Source organism: Ornithorhynchus anatinus, chromosome 8 (genome assembly GCF_004115215.2).
Source record: "Ornithorhynchus anatinus isolate Pmale09 chromosome 8, mOrnAna1.pri.v4, whole genome shotgun sequence".
In the NCBI taxonomy this organism is placed as follows: Eukaryota; Metazoa; Chordata; class Mammalia; order Monotremata; family Ornithorhynchidae; genus Ornithorhynchus; species Ornithorhynchus anatinus.
Genome location: NC_041735.1, coordinates 41707347 through 41730556, shown reverse-complemented (window position 1 = coordinate 41730556; position 23210 = coordinate 41707347). Strand labels below are relative to the sequence as shown.

Here is a 23210-nt window from a genome sequence, read left to right as displayed (position 1 = left end):
CTGAACAGCTTGCCACTCTCGAAAATCAATTTGTTTCCCAAGATAAAATGCAGGGTTCACTCTTTTATAATGCAAGGGATATTTTCTTGCCAAACCCCATGTAATAGAAAGCTGTCATCTGTATCATGCCATATATGTATTCACAAACTGCTTCCTCCAATACCAGAGTTATCAGGCAGCCTCACATTGTTCAGTGAATGTTTCCTAATTTCCTCAAAGGTTTTGGCCTCAATGCTTGCAGAAAACATGTATCATGACAAAACTGAGAGTACTATAAAAATGTGAATTTTCATTTTAATATTTTAAGGCTACTGTGTGCTGTTCACGTAATGGCCAGTCTGTCCCTTCTTCGCTTTACAATAAAAGGTTTGCCAGTTTGTTTCAGGTAGACAGGCATACTCCATGATACAACTGGGTAACATTCCTTAAAATGCTTCCTTGCAGGTAGTTTGGAGCCATTCCATCACTGATGTGATGGCTAGTCACTAAGCACAAGTGAAAATTAAAATTATTTTCCACTCCATCTTCCTCTCCTCTTACCCCTGAACCCTTACCTGTTTCTTTTGGCTTTCTTGTTCCCCTCTCTGTACCCCAAACTCAGGGTCCCCCCACACATCTTATCAGTTTTTCCCCGTCCCCCACCCCGGTAATTTTTTCCCTTCGTTGGAACTTGGTCATAGGATTGTGATCTGGTTCCCTCAGCTGGAACCAGAGTGGAAAGGCTGGGTTACCACCTGGAAATGAGAGGCAGCAACCTAACCCAAGAACCACTGTTGTTCTGGTTAAAGTTCAAACAAAGGAAAAATTATCCAGGAGCTCAAGGAATGGAAATTGGAAACTGCAGAGGTGAGGGGAGATCAAGTTTGGGATCGGAGGATGGGGCAGGAGAGCTGCTGGGAGCTGGTGAGTTTTGGGAGGAAAAGTGGGGCCAGGAAGTCACTGATGCACCTGCACTGATGGCATGGAAAAAAAGAAGGAGAAAAGGTAATAGTGGAGGCCGCATTTGTGGTGCTCTCCGTAGGTGTGGCATATAATAAGCACTTGGGAATTACAAAAGAAGCAAGGGACACAGTCCCTGTTGACAAGGACTTTGTGCTCTAGTGGAGAAGACAAAGGTAAAGTTGGGGCTGGGCATTTATGGAGGTGGGGCATTCTGGGAGAGATGTTGTCCATGGCATCGCTGCGGGTCAGAGACAACTCGTTGGCATAAGAGAAAACAAGTCAGCAAACTGTGTAGGTTGTGTGCTACGTATGAGTTATTTAGAAGTATAAACGAGGACCTTGTTAATTAATTTGAGTATAATTATATCCTACCCGGTTAAAAAAGCTATCCATCTAGATGATATCTAGGTATATAGAGAATGTTGTGTGCAAAGAGAGGCATAAGAATGAGTTCAGTACGGCCCATGTTCTTTCCTGTGAGACAGAAAATAGCTGGATTTCACTGTTTTCTTATGCCTGTTAATCTCTATGACGTGAACAAATTAATATCGTTTTACATATAAAGGAGAATCATTGCCTTGATATTGAGTGGAGCATCCTGCATCTTGATTGTTCTGTGGTGGGGAGAGCACGTTTACAGTTCTTTACCCGAAATGTTTAGCTGGATTTTTTACTTTAAGAATTCTCTAGAAACTGTGGCCCAAAGTAACTAAACCATATGTGTTTACCAAAGAAGAATTTCTTTCCAGTTCCTCCCTATGGTCTTGACACTGTACCTCCTTTTCATGCTGAATTATAGTAGCTGTCTAAGAGAATACCATCTTTCTTTGGTGCCCTTGAAGTATCTTCAAAAGGGTTTTAATGTGTGGGGTTTTTTTTGAATGCCACCTTATCACAAGGACGTGCTTGAGAACTAATTTGGAAATGAAATCCTGCCAAAAATAAAGATCAGCTGTTCAAGTGTCCAGCCACAGTTTATTTTTACATGTTGACATTTCTGAAGTGCATTTGGTAACCGATCGAATCTGTATAATCACCCAACATGCAACTAACTAAAGTTTTCATCTTGTTATGTCCTATTTAAAATCGTGCCATCTTGTATCTGAGTGTATATGAGTCAGATAAAAACAAGTTCTTTTCTCACATAGGAGAGGTCATTTTAATCTGTTTCTATTTACAGTAATACTAATAGCTATGGGTAATTCTGTAAATTAAAAAAGCCAAAACAGACATGTTCTAGTATTTAGTGAGTTGAAACATGAATACTCTGTGGTAGAGAAATAAATGAAAAAGAAAACTGCATTAGGATCTATTTTGGGGTAGGGAAATGAATGAAATATAAGACTGCATTAGTTCCTACCTTATATGTGTATAAAACTTCCAAATCTTTTTGGTGGTACAGATTTATTTTGAACTAATACTGACTTCACTTTCTTCAAACGAACAGTACCTTTCATAAGTATACATATCCCCTGAACCCATATTGAGCTTTCAGAAAGTGCATTTCATTTTCTCTGTTGTGCCATTGTTTCCTACCGTGTTTTCAGCAAATTCAACTATTTTAAAACAAACCAAAAGTGGAAAAAAAAAATGGTTAATTTTTTTCTTATGAAATCTAAATTTTTTTTTTATTTATTTACTAGGAGATGTAGTAACAGGAAGCGATGCTAAGATTTCTGTTCCTGTCCAGGCTCTAACTGACCTCCAAGGTACAGTTATTATGGTGATATAGTATCTCTCTTTGCCTGAACCATTTTCATTGGCCTGTCAAGAAACCCAAACTAAAATCACTTTTGCTTTTTTCCATTTCCAGTGCTTATTAATTCACTATCATTGTCGAGCCACTAAGTGGCACTGTTGTTTAAAACAAAAAAGCTCACTTTCATTATCCCACAACATGGTGATTTGAATCTGGCTGAGATTCCGATTTTCTACTGCTTGTATCTCCGCTTTGTTCCTATATTTTGAAATTACTTTCACACTCCCCATTCGGAGGCAACTTAACATTCAGTTTTCTTCTTGCCAGGTGCATTGTGGCAGTCTTTGATAAATGTCTACATGTTGAAAAAAGTGAGGGTACTTAATACTCTGAAATAATAAGAATAAGAATAATGATGGTTCTTGTTAGGTGCTTACTATATACCAAGCACTGTTCTAAGCCCTGAGGTTAGGTACAAGTCAATTGGTTGGACACAACCCCCGTCCCACATGAGGCTCTAAGTAGGAGGGGGTAGGATTGAATCCTCATTTTACAGATGAGGTACCTGAAGTACACAGAGGTTAAGTAACTTGCCCAAGGTCACCCAGCAGGCACATGGCAGAGTCGGGATTAGAACTCAGGTTCTCTGACTTCCGGGCCCGTGCTCTTTCCACTATACTATGTGACTAGGTACCCTGAATTGTACAAAAACCTAGTCGAGAGTGGAAGCCTCCACATATAATAACAGTCAGTGACTCCAGTATAAATAATGTATTGTGTTGGTTATGGGCATCCAGAGCTGTCCCGACCTAAGACCAGCTCAGGGCAAAATTGCCCTGGGCCCTACATCCTAGGGACACTCGGTCCTCTGAGCAGGAATCCAGAGAGTTGCTGCCAGCTGGAGCAGTGAAGGGACTAGTTAGTCACTAGCCCCAAATCACTGGTGGTCACGCCACCCATTGTCCTGTTCAGCAACCGTGCTTCAGAAACCCATTCACAAGCAAGGGTCTGGAGCCCCACTGTGGGGAGCAGGGAAGCCTTGGTGAAGTGTGGATCCTGACCAGGGAGCACTGGAAAGAGAGAGAGGGAGATGGAGATTAAGGGCAGTGGAGCGCACAATTTTGTAAATGCCCACAAAGGACAGCCTGATATCCACTGCCTGTGCATCTTGTAATGCCTGGATGCCTAGGAGGGGAGCCCGCAAGGGATAGACAAGACTCCCATGCAAGGGCCTAGAGACCCCCCCCAAAAAAAAAGATTCAGGGGAGAGAGACAAGGAAGAGCAAAAAGACAAGAGCCTATAAATATTGCGCCAGTCCTAGATAATGATAGGAAAGAATAATATATTAACACGCACATTGTGAAAGCTTTTTTAAGCCATGTAAAGCTCTAACTAGGACACCCTCAAAGAAGATAATCAGTCTATGAATAATTAAAGAGTCATCTGGAGTATGTGGGGACCCAAGTAAGTCTTACCTATCCTTTTGGGATGCTTTCAATTGTCATGGCCAGGGAAGCAGCGTGGCCTAGTGGATAGAGAACAGGTGTGAGAGTGAGAAGGTCCTGGGTTCTAAGCCCGGATCCGTCTCTTTGTCTGCTGTGTAACCTCGGGCAAGTCACTTCATTTCTCTGTGCCTCCCTTACCTCATCTGTAAAATGGGGATTAAGACTGTGAGCCCAGTGTGGGACAGGGACTTTGTCCAACCTGATTAGCTTGTCTTTACCCCAGCATTTATTACAGTGCCTGGCACATAGTAAGCACTTAACAAATACCATTAAAGATAATAATAAAAAATGACCAGCACCAGCTATTATTAGAGGAGATTATGGTTATACATTATTTGAAAATATACCGCCCTTTTAAATTTGTACATTCCCCTGACTTCTGAAATTTGCATTGTATTGCATTCCAGGAGAAGACATCTATAAAGATGTAAAGAAAGCTGTCTTTTGGATCCAAACTGCCAATGTACTATGATGGGTTTATTTTAAGGGAGACAAAGGCTGTTGGTTTCAAATTCTTTATGAAAAGAGCAGAAGAGACTGGGCTTATTAAGAGGTGATCTTAAATGGACTGTGGCTGGTAGTGTGATCTGTTTTTATCTGAATTTCTGTGTCTCACCTCAGTGCACATTGAGGTTGTGCATTTGAAGAAGAGTTGTTCCTTCATTGACTCTGTGTCATTATCCCCATTTATAGATTTTGTGAAGTGCTCCCAAAGTGTGGTTAGTCATTCCCTGGGAACAGTGATGATGTAATTAGGTAGAAGGCTGATGAACCAGCAGAACAAACTGCAAGACTCTTCACAGAACTACAGCAGAAAATAGCTGCTATTTTAAACTCATTCTCCTGAGATCATTAAACTGCTCTTTATAGGAAATGGTGGTGTTCCAGATATTTAAAAACAGATCTGTGAAAAATGGACTAGAGGTGGACTAAGCGCATTATCATCACATTATTAGGAACCTAGGACTTAGCAGACCTCCCTGGCTAGGTTGATTTATGAGCTAGTAGGAACTTCAATCTGCTTCATTTGAAAATGTATGGTGTTGTAATTTTATGTTTGGATTTCCTGTTTGCACCAGAGAATTAGTTGAGTAGGCAGTTTTTGTGGTGTGAAGTCATTTGTGACTTTCCATCCCCTTTTGATCTCAGTTAAATGTCAATCAGTCTTTCCTAATTTGTGCTTGTTTAGAATTATTATTATGATCCCTAACATTATTATTATCATTATTATGGTATTTAAATGCTTACTATGTGTCAAACACTGTTCTAAACACTGAGATAGATAACAGTTAATCAGGTCGGGCACAATCCCAGTCCCACATGGGGATCACAATCTAGGAGGGAGAACAGATATTGATTCCCCCATTTTACAGTTGAGAAAACTGAGGCACAGAGAAGTCATGATTGCCCAAGGTCACACAACAGGCAAGTGGCAGAGCCAGTATTAGAACCCAGGTTCTTTGACTCCCAGGCCCGTGTTTTTTCCATTAGGCCACGCTGCTTGAAGTTCATCTTAGTTACCACTAAAAATGAGGGAATTGAAAATTTAAACATTTCTGAGGTTCCTGATACTTTAAATGCAAAAATTATACTATCGCTGAACTAATGTTAACAAAAGGACCATTTGATCCAGCCCCCCGGGTTACTAACTTTCCTTATCAGTCTACTTTTTCTGTGGATTTTCCCTTTTGCCTAAAACAATCATTTGGGATGAATGAGAACCCCAGCTGATCCCCCATCTTCTTCACCTTTGCTTCAAAGAGCTTTAGTTGCTCCTGGGAAGCTGTGGGTAAAAACAGGGTGCTCTACTACATGTGTTGCCATGTGGTTTAGCAGACTGGGCACGCCTGTCCATTATCTTTGTGATGTCTTAGATCTTGGTTCCCAGCCACCAGCACCTCTTTCACAAGCTCACACTTTGCATTTTTGTAGCACTTGTACTTCTAAAATTATTTCACAGTTATTAACCCAGTATTTCCCCGTTTACAAGTAGTACATAGACAGATTAGGCATACACTTGCATATTTCGGGCACTTATTGGTTAAATTTTGTTTTGGAAGAACTGGAGGGTATGTAGCAGTATTTGAACCCTACCAGCAGCTGACTTAAAATTGAATCTCCAGAAGGCTAAAACTGTCAATCAGTGTTTACTGAGTGCTTACTGTGTGCAGAGCACTGTACTAAGCACTTGAGAGAATACAATGGGAAAAAGCTTGGCCTAGTGAAAGAGCAAGAGTCTGGGAGTCAGCGGGCCTGGATTGTAGTTCTGGTCTGCTGTGTGACCTTGAGAAAGTTACTTAACTTGTCTGTACCTCAATTTCCTCATCTGCAAAATGGGGATTAAGTAATGATAATGATAGTATTTGTTAAGCACTTTGTGCCAAGCACCTTCCCCTTCTACTTAAACCATGAGCCCCAAGTGGGACAAGGACTGCATCCAACCTGATTATCTTGAATCTACACCAGTGCTTAGAACAGTCTTTAACACATAATAACGGCTTGATAAATAGCATTAAAAAAATAAAAAGGAATAGATCCAGACAATCCCTGCCTATGTGGAATTTACAGACTAGCGCATTACCTTCCAGGAACTCAGGGCTGCAGAAGAGCCCAAGACCACATTGTCCCTTATTGGACTTTTTCCCTAAAGTCCTCCTGAGTGCTGGCTAGAGAGAGGCTTCAGTGCTCTCCTGCTCCATCCATCCTGTTCCCAGCCCCTGGAAGGAGTCTAGCTAATTTAAAGCAGTTAGCACTGCAAGAGCTTGGATTGGTGTGGACCATCCATAAAATGTTAGTTTCCTGCACCACACACCTGAGTTTTAACATTCCTTTTGTCCCCATTTTTCAACATCTGAGACAGAAAAATCAACATCAAAATCATTATCTATGTAAGTGTGGTCATCACCAGATAGATTCCTCCATTTATTACCCTCCACAATAACTGAATAAGATCAATAGTGAACAGATCTGGGAGATTCCAAAATTGTTGATTCAGAAATGATAAATACAGGGTGTAAAAAAAAAGTTGAATTTTTTCATATAGAAACTTCTGATGATTTTCAGGCTCCCTCTTAGTAAGTTCCTTGGAAAAATATGAATTGAGTGATTATGGATAATTTGTAAATAACCTAAGAGCAGACAGCACACCTAGACTTCCATTTAACATGAAGAAAGTGATTTCTAAATTTCTTTCAGACCATTAATTACAGATAAAGCCTTATGAGTCATCCAGTTTAAAATAGCACAGGACTGGCAGTCAGGAGATCTAAGTTGAATGCCTGACTCTGCCACTTGCCAGCTGTGTGACCATGGGCAAGTCACTTAACTTCTCTGTGCCTCAGTTCCCTCATCTGCTGAATGGGGATTAAATGGTTGTTCTCCCTCCTTCTCAGATTGTGAGCCCCATAGGAAGATTCCAAACTGTGTTGTCCAAAAATCTTGAACTCAGGGTATAATCCATCAATGGTACTTGTTGAATGCTTACTGTATGCAGAGCACTGTACTAAACGCTTGAGAGAGTACAGTATAATAGAGTTGGTGGACATGTTCCATGCCCACAATGAATTTATAGTCTTGAGGGAGAGAGAGACATTAATATAAATAATTTATAGATATGTACCTAAGTGCTGTGGAGCTGAAGGTGGGGTGAATACCAAATGCTGAAAGGGTTCAGATCCAAGCCCGCACACTTCTCTAATGCCAACCTATTAACCTCAGTCGTATTTATCTCACTGCCCCCAACGCCTTGCCCAAGCTCCTGCCTCTGGCCTTACCCTCCCGCCCACTTCATATTTTACAGACATTCACTCTCCACACCTTCAAAGCCTTATTCCTCCAATTGGCCTTCCCCAACTAAGCTAAGCCCTCATTTCTTCCTCTCCCACTTGCTTCTGCATCACCCTCCCTTTCATTTGTATTTGCACCCTTTATTCACACTTCATCAGCCCCATAGCACTTATGTACATAGCTCTAATTGGATTGATTCATATAAATGTCTGTCTTCCCCCCATAAACTGTGAGCTTGTTGTGGGCAAGGAGCATTTAGTCAACTCTGGTATATTGTATTCTCACAAACTCTTGCTCATTGTGGGCAGGGAGTGTTCTGTCAACTCTGCTATATTGTATTCTAACAAGCTTTTGCTCTGCACAACATTAATTGCTCAAAAAATATGATTGGTTGATAATGCAGAAGGGAAAGGGAGTCAAGGAAAAGAGGGCTTAATTGGGGAAGACCTCTTGGGATCAGGGAAGACCTGGAATACAGAGACTGTGTCTGATTTCATTATACCATATCTATTCCAACACGTAGTGCTTAAGAAATGTTACTATTGTTATTATTATTGTGTAGCATCTCTACACTAGATGACAGACAGCCTTCGAAATATTGATGTGCAACTGTTTAGAAAAAATGAGTAGAAAAACAAGGTAGGCTGCTATGATTTTTGGAAAGTTAACAGGCGGGGTCGAAACAATAGGGCATCAAGTTACCTTTTAAATTGAAGATCTGTAAAGTTCTGTTGGCATTCAGCCTCCTTTATGGCTATGAGTCCGTGGAAAGAATATCCAGATCCTTAAGCAGTTTAAACAGCACCACCTATGAACTCTTTTCCCTCATCAGATGGCAGGATAAGATTACCAGCAAATGGTCCAGCCCAGCCAAGAGTCTTCTCTAGGTGCTTATGGTAGGAGTGGATGGTCAGCCCACACCCTGGGGTCTTTTCAGTCATAAAAACATGAAAAGGTTCTCACCACTAGTGGTATAATCTTTAAAAGGGATGAACAACACTGTGTATAGTCCTACATAGATATTTATCAATATATTATACATAATATTTTATTTTAATATTTATATTGAAGTATTTATAATATTTTATTGCTATTGTTCTTGTCTGTCCGTCTCCCCTGATTAGACTGTAAACCCGTCAAAGTGCAGGGACTGTCTCTATCTGTTACCGATTTGTACATTCCAAGCGCTTAGTATAATAGTGCTCTGCACATAGTAAGCGCTCAATAAATACTATTGAATGAATGAATGAGTAATATATTATGAATGTATTATAATATACCATAGTATAATATAGTGATTGTGATATTAACACCAATATTATTATGTGTTAATTTTACCTATGCATTCACACACATAGCAACCTTGTGACACAAATTTGTCAACATATTGTATTATGCAGAGCATGATGTAATAGTGTCACATGTCATATGGTGGCCCCATAAAATCTTGTAGCCAGGGTTAATCCTGTTTAGATTGAGGCATTTCAAACCATGAATTTGACAATTAAGTAAACTGTTAATATTTGTTCATGTTGTACGATGGTGTCCTGGCACCCACAAACTTTAAAGCTTCATTTTGCTTGGCTCTCCGGCAAAGAAAGATTGCCAACCCTGCTTTAGGACCTTGAATGATATTCAAAATCCACTGAGTTAAAGCATTTTCTAAAGGGGCAGAAATACATCTAACACCTGAATCCAGGTCTCTTGCTGCATCTTTAAGCATGGCTGCTTGAACAGGATCAGACCTACTATGCATCTCTACTTTACTCCTTATAGCAGTGGGAATTGGAGGAGTCAGGGCACCCTCAATTCTGATCCATGCCACCATAAGTTGTCTAAGAATTTTGATGTACTTTTAAAGGGCAAGCTTAATTTGCTAAGCAATTTCCAGAGTCCAGATATACTGATGGTACTTTTCTGAGGTCTTGCTTCTTATTCCTTGCACTTTTCTCATATTTTCTGTGCAGCAGAAGATAATGTCAATGCAGCAATAGTGTATGAGAGTTTCTGTGTATGCTGTACTAAGCACTTTTTTGTCGTTTTTGTTTTTATGGTATTTAAGTACTTACTATGTTCCAGGCACCAAACTAAGCACTGAGATAGATACAAGCTAATCTGGTTGGACACAGTCCCTGTCCCACATTCATTCATTCACCTGTATTTATTGAGTGCTTACTGTGTGCAGAGCACTGTACTAAGCGCATACTCACAGTCTTAATTCCCATTTTTACAGATGAGGTAACTGAAGCACAAAGAAGTGAGTAATTTGTTCAAGGTCATACAGCAAACTAATGGTGGAGCCAGGACTAGGACACAGGTCCTTCTGACTTCCAAGCCCATGCTCTATCCACTAGGGCACACTGCTAACACGTGGGAAAGTACATTACAACAGAATTGATAGATGTGATCCCTTGGAGTTTACAGTATAGAAGGGGTCTGGGGAGTGTGGGGGTAGATAATCAAATGAATGTGAATAGGGGAAATTGAGTATAAAAATATTTGCATAAGTGCTTTGGGACTGGAGTGAGTATCACAGGGCTTAAAGGACACAGCCAAGTATATAGTTGATATGGAAAGAAGTGCAAATAGGGGAAATAAGGGGCTTAGCCTGGGAAGGCCTTTTAGAGGAGATGTAATTTTAGGAGAGTTTTGACCATGAAGAGAGCGGTGGACTGTGGGATATGAAGGGGGAGGGAGTTCCAGACCCAAGGCAGAAGGTGGACAAGGGGTCAGTGACAGGGTAGATGAGATCAACGTACAGAGAGTAGGTTGGCATTAGAGGAGCAGAGTGTCTGGGTTGGACTGTAGGAGGGAAAAGGCTGATTGAGTGCCTTAAAGCCAGTGGGAAGAAATTTATCTTTGAAGCAGAAGTGGATTGGCCACGACTGAAGGTTTTTGAAGTCTGGGGAGATATGGGTTGAATGGTTTTTCATTCTGAAAAATGGACTGAAACCAGTTTCAGAAACCTTGAAGAGCAGCCCCATTTCTGAAATCAGTTGTAACATTCTTGGAATACTCAGAGGAAGATAATAATGATAATAATAATGGTATTTGTTAAGCACTTACTATGTGCCAAGCACTGTTTTAAGCGCTGGGGTAGATATAAGGTAATCAGGCTGTCCCACATGGGACTCACCTCTTAATCCCCATTTTACAGATGAGGTTACTGAGGCACAGAGAAGCTAAGTGACTTGCCCAAAGTCACACAGTTGATAAATGGTGGAGCCAGGATTAGAACCCATGACTTCTGACTCCCAAGCCCGTGCACTTGCCACTAAGCCACTCTGCTTCCCTAATAATGAACTTAACCTGTCCTTCTCCTTAGACTAATAGCCCTTTCTTTGCACAAGGCATTATCTTCCCTTCACACTCCTTCACTCTTCTTGGACCTTGTCTTTCTTATTCAGAAATCACCTCACTTTTTCTAAGAAATTCTATCCTTCTCATCATAATTTTAAATCTTCTCTGTAATGGAGGTAAACTGCATTTGCCTCTCTATAGGGTTTCTTGTGATAGTTGTCTTTGATTAGTCAGTCAATTGATGGTATTTAATGAGTACTTACTGTATACAGAGCACCTTGCTACATGTTCAGGATAGTACAGGAGAGGAAGTAGACATGATCCTGCCCTAGAAACACCTGGAAAACAAAGCAATCCTCTGAGAATTCTGTGAAAACAGAGAAAAGAGGATAAGAAACTCCAGGCCAGGGTATATAATTTGTCATAATAAAAAAATTGCAATAGGGGTCAAGCTGGTCATCCCTGCAACTCTGTTTCATCTTAAGAAGGATCTCAGAGATGATCCTAGGGATTTTAGAAAGGCAGTCTCATCTTTGTTCCTGGCACCTGGCAGAGTCTGGGATTATTTAGAGGCAGGAAACCCAAAGAAAATTAGCTTTCTGAAAAAGGAAGTTACACTTTACTAATCTGTTGAATTTTTGAAGAAATCAGTACGCAGCAGGAGAGAGGGGAGGCAACTATATCTCTCCAGCTATAGACCTATGAAAATTAGTAAGGTTACATTGATCAGGAAGTGGTGAGTGAAATTTGGGATCATATTTGGTTAGTTGTTTGGTTTTTAATTCTTCAGAAAATAAGCCTGTATGTCAAGTGTTTTTCAGTGCACGTAAATTTTAGCATTCCACCCCCTCATCACAAGTTTTTATTTTGAATATAATTATATTTTGAATATATCATTTTTCTTGATCTCTTAGGAGGCCCATTAACCAACTGAGATATTGTGTAATGATTTAGTTTTATTGTGTTTACCTTTTCTCACAGGCCAAAATTCTAAAAACATCACTTCATCTCCAAGTGTTGAGAGCTTGCCTGGAGGGCGGGAATTCACTGGATCTCCACCTCTGTCTGCTTCCAAGAAAGATTCTTTTTTCAGCAACATCTCCCGCTCTCGCTCACATAGCAAAACCATGGGCAAAAAAGAATCGGTAAGTTTCCTCACTGTAGTTTCATGGCATTTCATGGACATATCCCAGTGGGGATTGGGTCATCGGGCTAGTCCACTTGAAGCCAGTCTGGGCTCCTGATTACCATCTACTTAGGGACCAATCAGATAGGTTATACCGACATTAAATACAACCCCAAAAGCAATCTAAAGCCATGCAAAAGAAAAATCTAAATCATCCTGGTTCTGGTGAGCCTCTCGGGCTGCCTCGGCACCACCCATGTACCCAGGCAGTTGCTGCTCCACAAACCCAAGTGACAGCGGGGTTCTCACGCCCTCCTCCCTGAGATGCAGAGCAGTTAAGTAACTTAATAATCAATATTATGGTATTCACTAAATGCCTATCATGTGCTAAATACTGGGGTAGATACAATCCACTGTACTAAGCGCTTGGGAGATTTCAGTATTATAGAATAGGTTGATACTTTGCCTGGCCACAGTAAGCTTACAGTCTAGAGGATATAGGATAATCAGATTAGGTATAGTTCCTGTCAAATATTTTACCAGTAAGAAAACTGATATACAGAGAAGTTATATGACTTATCCAAGGTCACGTAGCAGGCAAGTGGTGGAGTCAGGATTAGAGCCCAAATCTTCTAACTCTGATTCCAGTAGCTCTATCTACTAGACCACACTGATTCTTCCACCAGGTCAGATTTGACCACAGTCACATAGCAGGCGATTGGTGGGACTGTGACTAGAATCTTGGTCTCTTGTCTCTGGGCCTTGTGTTCTTTCCACTAGACCAAGTTGGTGTATAGAAGTTTTGTTTTATTTTGTTTTAATTTCACTCCTAGTGCTTTTTAAACCTTGCTCTTGTTCCCCGAACCTGCAGCCCCTCTCAGGGACTCCAGTGTGGTCACCATAGACCAAGTAAGGTATGGAAGGGCATCAAAGATTACATGTACTGCTAAGTAGTTCCTGTCAATTTGGCTATACTTTGGAACCCAGTTCGTGGAATCTGCAGTTGAAGGCCTCCATGTCAGAAAGAAAATGATAATGGCAGTCGTGTTGAGTCACTATAGAAACAGCGATTTCCCTACTGCTGCTGTTCTCATCCAACTTCAAGGTCTCATGCTCCTCTCCCTCATCACAGAAGGAAATAACCTCCTTTCACAAATCTGGGGAAGAGGGCTGGGGCAGTGGGAAAGGTTGAAGGAGATTGTTTTCCCATTCTGCCCTCAGGTTAGGCCAGTAATGGACATGATCAGATGTGCTGATGAGCCAGTGGCAGCTGCTGTGCTCTGTTTGAGTTTCTTGCCCAGCCACTACAGACCTGTGGGAAGCCTGCACCTCAGCCAGGCCTGGCAAAGGCGACCAGCTCATGGAGAATAATTTCTCCATAAACAAAAGTAATTCATCTATACTCAGGGGAGAATCCTGTATGGGACAGTGCAGGTTCTTCTTCAGTTTGTGCCCAGAGAATAAAAACTTCCTGCACAGCGAGGGGGTCTCTATGCCACAATGCTTCTGTTGGAGCACTTGGGAGAGCACAAATGCAGTAGAGTTAGTAAACTTGATCCCAACCCTCTAGGAGTTATAATCTAGTGGGGGAGATAGATCTTGAAGTAAATTACACGTGAAGGGAACCAATAGTAAAAGCTTGGAAAATTAGTGGAACAATGGTATGTGAATATCCAAGTGCTGGAAGTACTGAAGAGGCAGTGGAGGGAGAAATAGGATGGGGAGATGGAATACTAATTAGGAAATCAATCAGTCATATTTATTGAAAGCTTACTGTGTGCAGAACGTTATATTAGGCACTTGGGAGACTATAAGAGTTGGTAGACCCATCCCCTGCCCACCCATTCCCTCTACACTCTAGAGGGGGAAATAGACATTAAAGTAAATAAATTATGGATATGTACATAAGTACTATGGGTCTGAGGAAGTGGGCAGTTGGGGTAGGACAATGCTGAAGGGAGTGGGAGAAGAAGAAATGAGGGCTTATCAGGAAAAGCCTCTTGGCAGAGCTATGCTTTTAATAAGACTTTGACCGTGGTGAGAGTGCTCGCCTGTTGGATGTGAAGAGGGAGGGAGTTCCAAGCCAGAGGCAGGATGTGTGCGAAAGATTGGTGGCGAGATAGATGGGATTGAGGTACACTGAGTAGAGGAGTGAAGTGTGCAGGCTGGGTTATAGTAGGAAGGGGGCAAGGTGATTATTGAGTGCTTTAAAACCTCTGAGAAGTTTCTGTTTGGTAAGGAGGTGGATGAGCAACCACTGGAAGTTCTTGAGGAGTGGTAAAACATGGACTGAACAGTTCTGTAGAAAAATGAGGTCATCAGGGTGATGTATAGATGAGTGAGGGAGGGACAGAGAGGTCAGCAGCAAGAAGGCTAGTGCAGTAATCAAAGCAGGATGGGATAAGTGCTTGGATCAATGTGGTAGCAGCTTGAATGGAGAGGAAAAAGTGGATTTTAGCAATGCTGTAAAGGTAAAACCAACAGGATTTGCTGAGGGATTGAAAATGTGGGTTGAATGGGAGAGGTGAGTAGAGGATAACACCAAGGTTACAGGCTTTGGAGCCAGAAGGATGGTGGTGCCGTCTGCAGTGATGGGAAAGTTGAGGGAGGCCAGAGTTTGGGTGGCAGTGTGAGGAGTTCTGTTTTGGATATAGGAGAGGCCTCCTAAACGTGATTTCAGAAGTGTTTTGAAGGTGGGGAGAGAAATGGTTGGCCAGATGTAAGGGACGAAGGAGTTCCTGGCAGAAAGGAGAGATCTGCAAGAGGCTGGCAGCCGGTTTCACCTCTACAATATCGCCAAGATCCGCCCTTTCCTCTCCACCCAAACGGCTACCTTACTGTTACGGGCTCTCGTTATATCCCGGCTAGACTACTGTGTCGGCCTTCTCTCTGACCTCCCTTCCTCCTCTCTCGCCCCGCTCCGGTCTATTCTTCACTCCACTGCCCGGCTCATCTTCCCGCAGAAACGATCTGGGCATGTCACTCCCCTTCTTAAACAACTCCAGTGGTTGCCTATCGACCTCCGCTCCAAACAAAAACTCCTCACTCTAGGCTTCAAGGCTCTCCACCACCTTGCCCCTTCCTACCTCTCCTCCCTTCTCTCTTTGTACCGCCCACCCCGCACGCTCCGCTCCTCTGCCGCCCACCTCCTCGCCGTCCCTCGGTCTCACCTATCCCGCTGTCGACCCCTGGGTCACGTCCTCCCGCGGTCCTGGAACGCCCTCCCTCCTCACTTCCGCCAAACTGATTCTCTTTCCCTCTTCAAAACCCTACTTAAAAATCACCTCCTCCAAGAGGCGTTCCCAGACTGAGCTCCTCTTCCCCCTCTACTCCCTCTGCCATCCCCCCTTTACCTCTCCGCAGCTAAAGCCTCATTTTCCCCTTTTCCCTCTGCTCCTCCACCTCTCCCTTCCCATCCCCACAGCACTGTACTCGTCCGCTCAACTGTATATATTTTCGTTACCCTATTTATTTTGTTAATGAATTGTACATCGCCTCGATTCTATTTAGTTGCCATTGTTTTTACGAGATGTTCTTCCCCTTGACGCTGTTTATTGCCATTGTTCTTGTCTGTCCATCTCCCCCGATTAGACTGTAAGCCCGTCAAACGGCAGGGACTGTCTCTATCTGTTGCCGACTTGTTCATCCCAAGCGCTTAGTACAGTGCTCTGCACATAGTAAGTGCTCAATAAATAAATACTATTGAATGAAAGAGATGAGAACAAGGCCTGGAAAGTAGGTTGGCTTGAGATGAGTACAGAGGGCAGGCTGGTGTCTAGTGAGAGAAGAGGGAAGAGAAAAGCATAGCCAAATTTGGCCTGGAGAGGGAACAGACCAGGGGCAAAGAGTCCAGTGGAAAGTTAATGCCTAAGCTTGTTGTAAGCAGCGAACCTGCCTGCTAATTCTGTTTGATGTATTGTACTTTCCCCTGCACATAGTAAGTGCTCAGTAAATACCATTGATTGATTGCTTAAGCCAGGACCTGACAAGGGGCTTGACCAGCATAGTGGCCAGTTAGTTGGAGAGGTGGGGGGGATTCTGAAAATTGTGGAGGAAAAACTGGCAGATTTTGTTGACAAACTGAATGTTAGGGTTGAGAGAGAGTAGTCAAGGATAATGACAAGGCTGTGGGCCTCAGAGACTGGGAGGGTGGTCTTTTGTCAACTGTGATGGGAAAGCAAGGTGAAGGAGAGGATTTAAGAAGAAAAGTCAGAGGATTTGGTCTTCACATTTGCATCTCCCCACACTAAAATACAAAGTGAGAAAAATGCAATGATTAGCGGAGTTCACATGGAACAAGTCATGTTTATTCTTTATGAAGATTTCCTTTTTTACCCTGAAACTACCCAGAATAATCCTCCTTTAAACATTAGTAAAGCTAACATTAGTAGGTTTCCACTTGTCCAAAAAAGACAATTGTTTCCACAGTCACATGTTACTGGATGGGCTCTGAGTAGTCTGGAGTAGGCAATTAAAGGACCACTTACCCCTCTTTTAGCAGTCCCTGAGCTGGTTAGCAGAGAAGAGCAGCAAAAATAGATGGATGACAGTTGCAAACTGAAGGAGTCTAGCCACTTGGGCTTGTGGCAGCTCCTGCTGACATCAGACCAGCCAGAGATGCACTCGGAGATCCCATTTGTGGCTTTCATTTTTCTTATTGGTAGGCTCCTGACTGAATCTACAGGTGGCTGGGTAGGAGCCACTGAGAGGGAAAGCAACTGACTTGGAAGTAGGCCAGATCTGGCCAGTTTGGCAGACTGGATTGACCCCACCCAACCTGAGAACAGCAAGTCCCCCTGAGTGGCAGATATTTTCACTTTTTCAGTCCCCCAGTTCTGCCCTCGCCATCCTAACTGCCACCCTGGGAAGTTTACGGGCAGTCGGCAAAGTCCAGGGTGGCTGGTAGTACAGCCCCAGCCACAGCTGTCAATCAGGTGACATTAGGGGCCATTTTGAAGGCACAGTAAGCATGCCGCCTTTAAGCCAAAATCCACGTCTGCACAGCCCGAAACAAAAGACTTTTGGCAGTTCTCAAAATTCTATGAACAAGTAGTCTATTTGCCAGTTCCATTTCGGTTGAGTTGAAGATGATTGCAGCACTTCTAAGAAGGATGTGGGTTCAGATGTTTTAAATTGTGTTTTCTATTTATTTGTTTATGTAAACACTGGTTCACCCTGTACATATTCAGCCAATATTAATAGGTCTCTGGGGCTGTTTGATAAAATTGAATGCTAGTGCTCAGAATTTAATAACATTTTCTAATTTGCAAGTGTTCCTGTAATGTGGTATTGCTTAATCAATATTGTTAAGGCTATTAAGCTGAATTATAAAAAAACACAAACCATACACATTTTGATGACACCTAGTTCAGCGTATATGGTTTTAATGAATCGTTTTTAAACAAGCATATAAATTGCAGAAGTATATGTGGATTTTGATTTCAGGCCAAATTCAATTCAGACACTTGAAACCTGGCATATATTTAGTCCTCCAATGCCATTCTAACCTTGGAGATAAAGAAAGTTTTGAAAATCTAGCTGCCAGTTCATCTGATAAGGTTGGAAATGGTTCACTGTAAATCTGTTTAGAATAATAACAGCTCCATACTCAGTCACATTACTGCAGTTACTCATCTCAAGGAAAAATGAACATCAAAGAGAGTGTCTTCAAAAAGCTTTTTGTTTGAGATAATTTGGCACATTCACTCAGATTTTGTAAACCAGTGTCTGGGTTTCTAAATAACTTTTATCACATCTTCATGCTTCAAGGAATTTGTTTTGAACAAAAAAGGCAACCATAGCCTATGACAAGGTAATAGTAGAAAATGAATTTGGGTTGCCGTAGTGAAGAAGTTCTGCACAGATGAAAGATCCACACATTTATGGTGAATGAGATATTTGATATTCCACTCCCTTTGAGAATAAAACATTGATCTCAACAATGGATTTCTGAGTAGTAACGTTAATAGCGGTAGGAGCCGTGGTAATTGAGCACCTACAAGGTGCAATGCACTGTACTAGGTAGAGTGCTTGGCACATAGTAAGTGCTTAATGTATACCATCGTTATTATTATTGGGAATGTACCTTAGCTTGACACAATTAGAAGTTCCTCTAAAAATGTCATTGTGATTTTGAGACCTACTAAGGACAGTGGTGCTATTAGTAGTGACAGACTGTTTTTTGGCTTAACTCTTTGCAGCATTAGCAGTGACTTCCATTGTTAGTAGTTTGTCTGCAGGCATCAAGAGATTTAAGAGTTCTTAGATGGGGCAATTCAGGAAGAATGAAATCAAATTGCGGAATGATCTTGTGATTTAGGGTGACTACCCTTTTCACCATCTGCTCTTTCGGTTATTCAATCTGTGTACTTTTTCCCCAGTGCTTAGCAAAGTGCTTTTCACACAGTAAGCACTTACTACTACCACCACTTCCACTATTACTGTTATTATTAGTTTAAATCAACAATGCTGAGGAAGCAAATTGAACTGTTCTTGTACCATTCCAAGTCAGGCTATAAACAATTTCTCTAGAGGGGTTTGCCACAATCATATCTCATCCAGAATTCAAGAGGAAGCAGAAAATCCAACTGTGCTGTGTCTAGTGCCAGGGCTCGATGAATTGGAAATGTCTACCAGGGCTGCGGGACAGCAGTGACCTGTCCCCCGTCCCGCCGTGGGACCAGAGTATAGTGTGATTTCTGAATTTCCTAGGCTGGCTCTCTGGGACCCCTCTGCCAGTGTGTTCTCAGAGTAACTCATCTTTCTTTTTTGAATTCAATTTAAACGTAAGGAGCCTTGGGTGTCATTCATTTGTGACACATATTTTTTCAAACTCATCTCTTTGTAGCAGATTTCAGTTACTATGGAGAGTAGACATGAGGCCATTATTCTAGTACTAGTCTTGCTACGGTTCACTGATGGAAGTTAGGTAGAAAACTGCCTTGTATTTTTATGTTTTCAGTACTAAAAGAGATTTAATTCTACCTTCAGCCTCATTCACGTGTTAAAAGGTTGAGGAGCTGCATGGCGTAATGGATGGAGCACAGGCCTGGGAGTCAGAAGGACCTGAGTTCTAATTTTGACCCTGACACTTGTCTGCTCTGTGACCTTGGGCACCTCACTTAACTTCTCTGTGCCTTAGTTACCTCATCTGTAAACTGGGAATTGTGTCTCTGAGCTCTATGTGGAACATGGATGGTGTCCAATCTAATTAGTTTTAGTACAGTGCCTGGCTGTAAGTAAGTACTTAACAAAATACTAATACATAGTAGACATGATATTAACACTAATCTTTACTCAGATTAGTCAGCTAAGTAAATGAGTCTCCTTTTTATAGCTATGTACTAGCTTTTGTCAGGAAAATTTTCCTACAAGTTTGTGTATGTGTTTTATTGGTGAGGTTTGTAAGCTATTGCTAGGAAAACACTGCTGCAGTGCCTCAAAGAGGTTTTCAGAAAGTTGAAGTATAAATTGGTAGGCCACAGCAAGAATAGGTTAGTGTGGCCAAATGGAAATAGCACAGGCCTGGGCATCAGAGAACTTGGGTTCTAATCCCCACTCTGCCATTTTCTTGCCTTGTAGCCTTGATCAATTCATTTAACTTCCCTGTGCCTCAGTTTCCTCATCTGTAAAGTAGGAATAAAATTCCTGATCTCCCTCTGCTCATTGTGGGCAGGAAAAGTGCCTGCTAATTCTGTTGTATGTTTCTCTCCCAAGCGCTAACTACAGTGCTGTGCACATAGTAAGCGCTGTGAGTTCCATGGCCAGGAATTGTGTCAGATCTGATTAACTCGAATCTACCCTAATGCCTAGTAAATTATTTGGCACATAGTAAGCAATTAACAAGGACAGAAATGCTGTGCTCTGCACACAGTATGCTCAATAAATATGAATGAATGAATGTACCAGGTCCTCTCTCATACTTCACCTTCATAATCCTCTCTCCCCTCAACCCTTCAAGGAGGAGAGTGTGGAACCCCACTGATTAGTGAAGAAGATTGTTTTTATGGGTACCAGACGTCACCACCTTGAGCTCTTCAAGGAGGAGGAGAGGGGAAAGAGAGTCAGGGAAATCCTTGGGAGGAAAAGATAGGACAAAAGAAAATGCAAAATTAAGCCAACCTACAGTGCCAAAAGCAATGTGCAAGAATTAAATAAAGACAACAGGAGATTGAGGGAGATTCCCAACCGAAGAATAGAGGGAGCAGGTATGGGATATACAGAAAGAAAATAGGTACAAGAGAAACAAACTGAAAAAGGAGAGAGAGTAGGGAGATTTGGAAAGGGGTAAAGTAAGAGAAGAAGAAACGGAAAGGGATATAAGTGGTTTGATGTGAGATATATATGTTCCCTCTAACTTGAGATTTTATGGGCTTTATTCCTAATAGGTAGTCCTTTATTATGCTCTTCAAACACTAGGCACTCCAATACTGGTGCTGATCGTGATTATTGAAATATTTTCACTGAGAGGTAATGTCTGTTGAGCTTGAACTAGTTCCTTTTGCACACAAAGAGTAACCTTCCACAACTTTATGGTATTAGCGATTCAGGAAGAAGAATGGCAAACTGGAACTAGGTTTTCATTTCAGTCATTGGGTAAAAACACTTTTAGAAAGGCGACTTGTAATTGCAATCCAGAACAAAAAGGAATGGAGGAAAAATGGTTATTAGGGTTGCGGTGAATAGGCCAGTCACAGACTTGGATTTTTAGAAGCATGAAGGTTATTGAGTGTCCCACAGTTACCAAACAAAGCTGTATGGACTTTCTCGATCGTATGTCAGTTTTCATCAGAATGCAAATGAATGGTGGATTTAAAAATATCGGACACAGAGCAAGGCATCTTAGACAGTTGGCATCCTGCAAGTGTATATGGACATCTAGATTGTCAGTGGTATGGTTTCAGTTTTTCCTTCCCCTGTACTGTCCTATAGCTACTATTCTTGTGCCCAGAGAAAGTTTCTCTTGTATTGCTGCTTTTTCCTGTTTTGCTGGCCAGCTTACATATTTCTAAGCTAGTCAGGCTTCTTCTCTGTCAGCCAGCTGAGCCTCCTGGTGTCAGGGCTGAGGGTTCTCCAGAGCAGCTCCCAAGGCTTTTCCCTCTGACTTTTAGCAGCACATTATCACCTTTTCCCTTCAGGTGATTGGCCTTTAAACTCTGCCTGTGCTTGCATGCAAATTCATTAAAACATGGCTCTAAATTCACCTAGCTTTCTGTACTCTTCCAAAAAGTTCTCAAGTTTTCCCTTGTAATAATAATAATGATTGTGGTATTTAAGCACTTAACATATGTTATGAACTGCACTAAATTTTGGTGTAGATAATCATGTGGTATTTGTTAAGCGCTTACTATATGCCAAGCACTGTACTAATCACTGGGGTGGAGACAGGTAAATCCGGTTGTACTCAGTGTCAGGTCAGACACAGTCCTTGGCTAACATAGGGCTCAAAGTCTGAGAAGGGAGAAACAGGTATGTTTTACCCCTATTTTACAGATGACAAAACTGAGGCACAGGGAATTGTGACTTTCCCAAGGTCACAAAGCAGGCAACTGGCAGAGCTGGAAGTAGAACCTAGATCCCCTGACTCTCAGCCCCATGCTTTTTCACTGCACTCTGGAATTAATTTGCAAATTCTTCCAGTTATCCTGACTGAACAGTCAATCTTACTTATCGAGCACTTTGCACTGAGCATTGTACTAAGCAGTTAGGGTACAGTAAAATTGGTTGCCATAATCCCTTTTCGAGGAGTTTACAGTCTAGCAGGGAAACAGACACTTGAGTAATAACAAGTAGGTGGAAACAACAGAGTTTAGAGATATATCCATGAGGACTACCAGGGGGTGGAGTAAATACGCAAGTGCTTAGATGATGCAGAAATGCTGAAGTGTCAGCAGTGGGGGGAAATAAGATAGGAAAGTTGAAAATGGATTTATATTCGGAACAATACAGCAATCAGTTTGCCATAAGCAGTAAGAATTCTGTGTCGAACTACTTAAATCCAAAAGAATTTGGGTATATGTACACAAGTAAACTGTTTTGGATTTGGATTGTTTCCATACTCACTATGCAGATGTTATCCATTTCACTAATGAAACATAAACACAAATACTTGTTTGAAGCAAAAGAACAATACTTGTTAAAATAGGCACATGAGAAAAATCAAAATGAAATCAACACCATGTGAACTATATAATCAAGCTAAAATTTATGAAGGATTTAAATCCAGCTCTAGGATAACTTCCAGGCTTGAATGCCACCCAGATGGGCAATGATTGGGTGGGGGGGGTTGGAGGAGAGGTAGGTATTAATGTGTGCTTACACCAGAGTAAGATGTGTTAATACTTTCTTCCTAGCTGCCCATCATCAACCTCCCTTGGCTCCCATCATTACTGAATCTCTTCATTAGCAGCCTCACTCTATCACTCTACCACTCGGTCTCCCAGGTGAGGCTGCCAATGCAAGATCCAAACTCTAAATGGAATTTCAAGTTATTTTTTTGGTAGCCTAAATTTTACTTTTTGAGGACTTCTTTGCTTGACTTTGGCCTGAAGGCCCAGGGTTCCTACAGTGATTGTTTGATTGGGCCAATTTGTTCCAAGAATTCGATTCCGAAATAGAATTTTTAATGGATTAAGGACTGCAGTACGACTAAGGTGTGTTGTCTCCATTTCAGGCCTGACAGTGATTTGCCTACTAATGCTAAAAAAAAGTGACATACAGTGCCCTGCACACAGTAAGCACTCAATAAATATAATTGATTGATTCATCAGTATAGCACAGTTGGTAGACACATTCCCTGCACACAAGGAACTTACAGTCCGGAGAGAGACCGTCATTAAAATAGATTAGTGG

General features: G+C 41.7%; 1 protein-coding gene across 13 annotated transcripts in view; it reads left to right on the top strand.

Moving 5' to 3' along the window:
• TBC1D5 (TBC1 domain family member 5) overlaps positions 1–23210 on the top strand; it is a 442854-nt gene that overhangs the window by 371745 nt on the left and 47899 nt on the right. For 12 of the 13 annotated variants that reach the window (XM_029070199.2, XM_029070200.2, XM_029070204.2 and 9 more), the window contains 2 exons: positions 2586–2651; positions 12215–12378. In XM_029070199.2, coding sequence (XP_028926032.1) covers positions 2586–2651; positions 12215–12378 — 230 coding nt within the window. The remainder of the gene's footprint in view (positions 1–2585; positions 2652–12214; positions 12379–23210) is intronic. The other variant, XM_029070214.2, reaches the window with a different exon arrangement.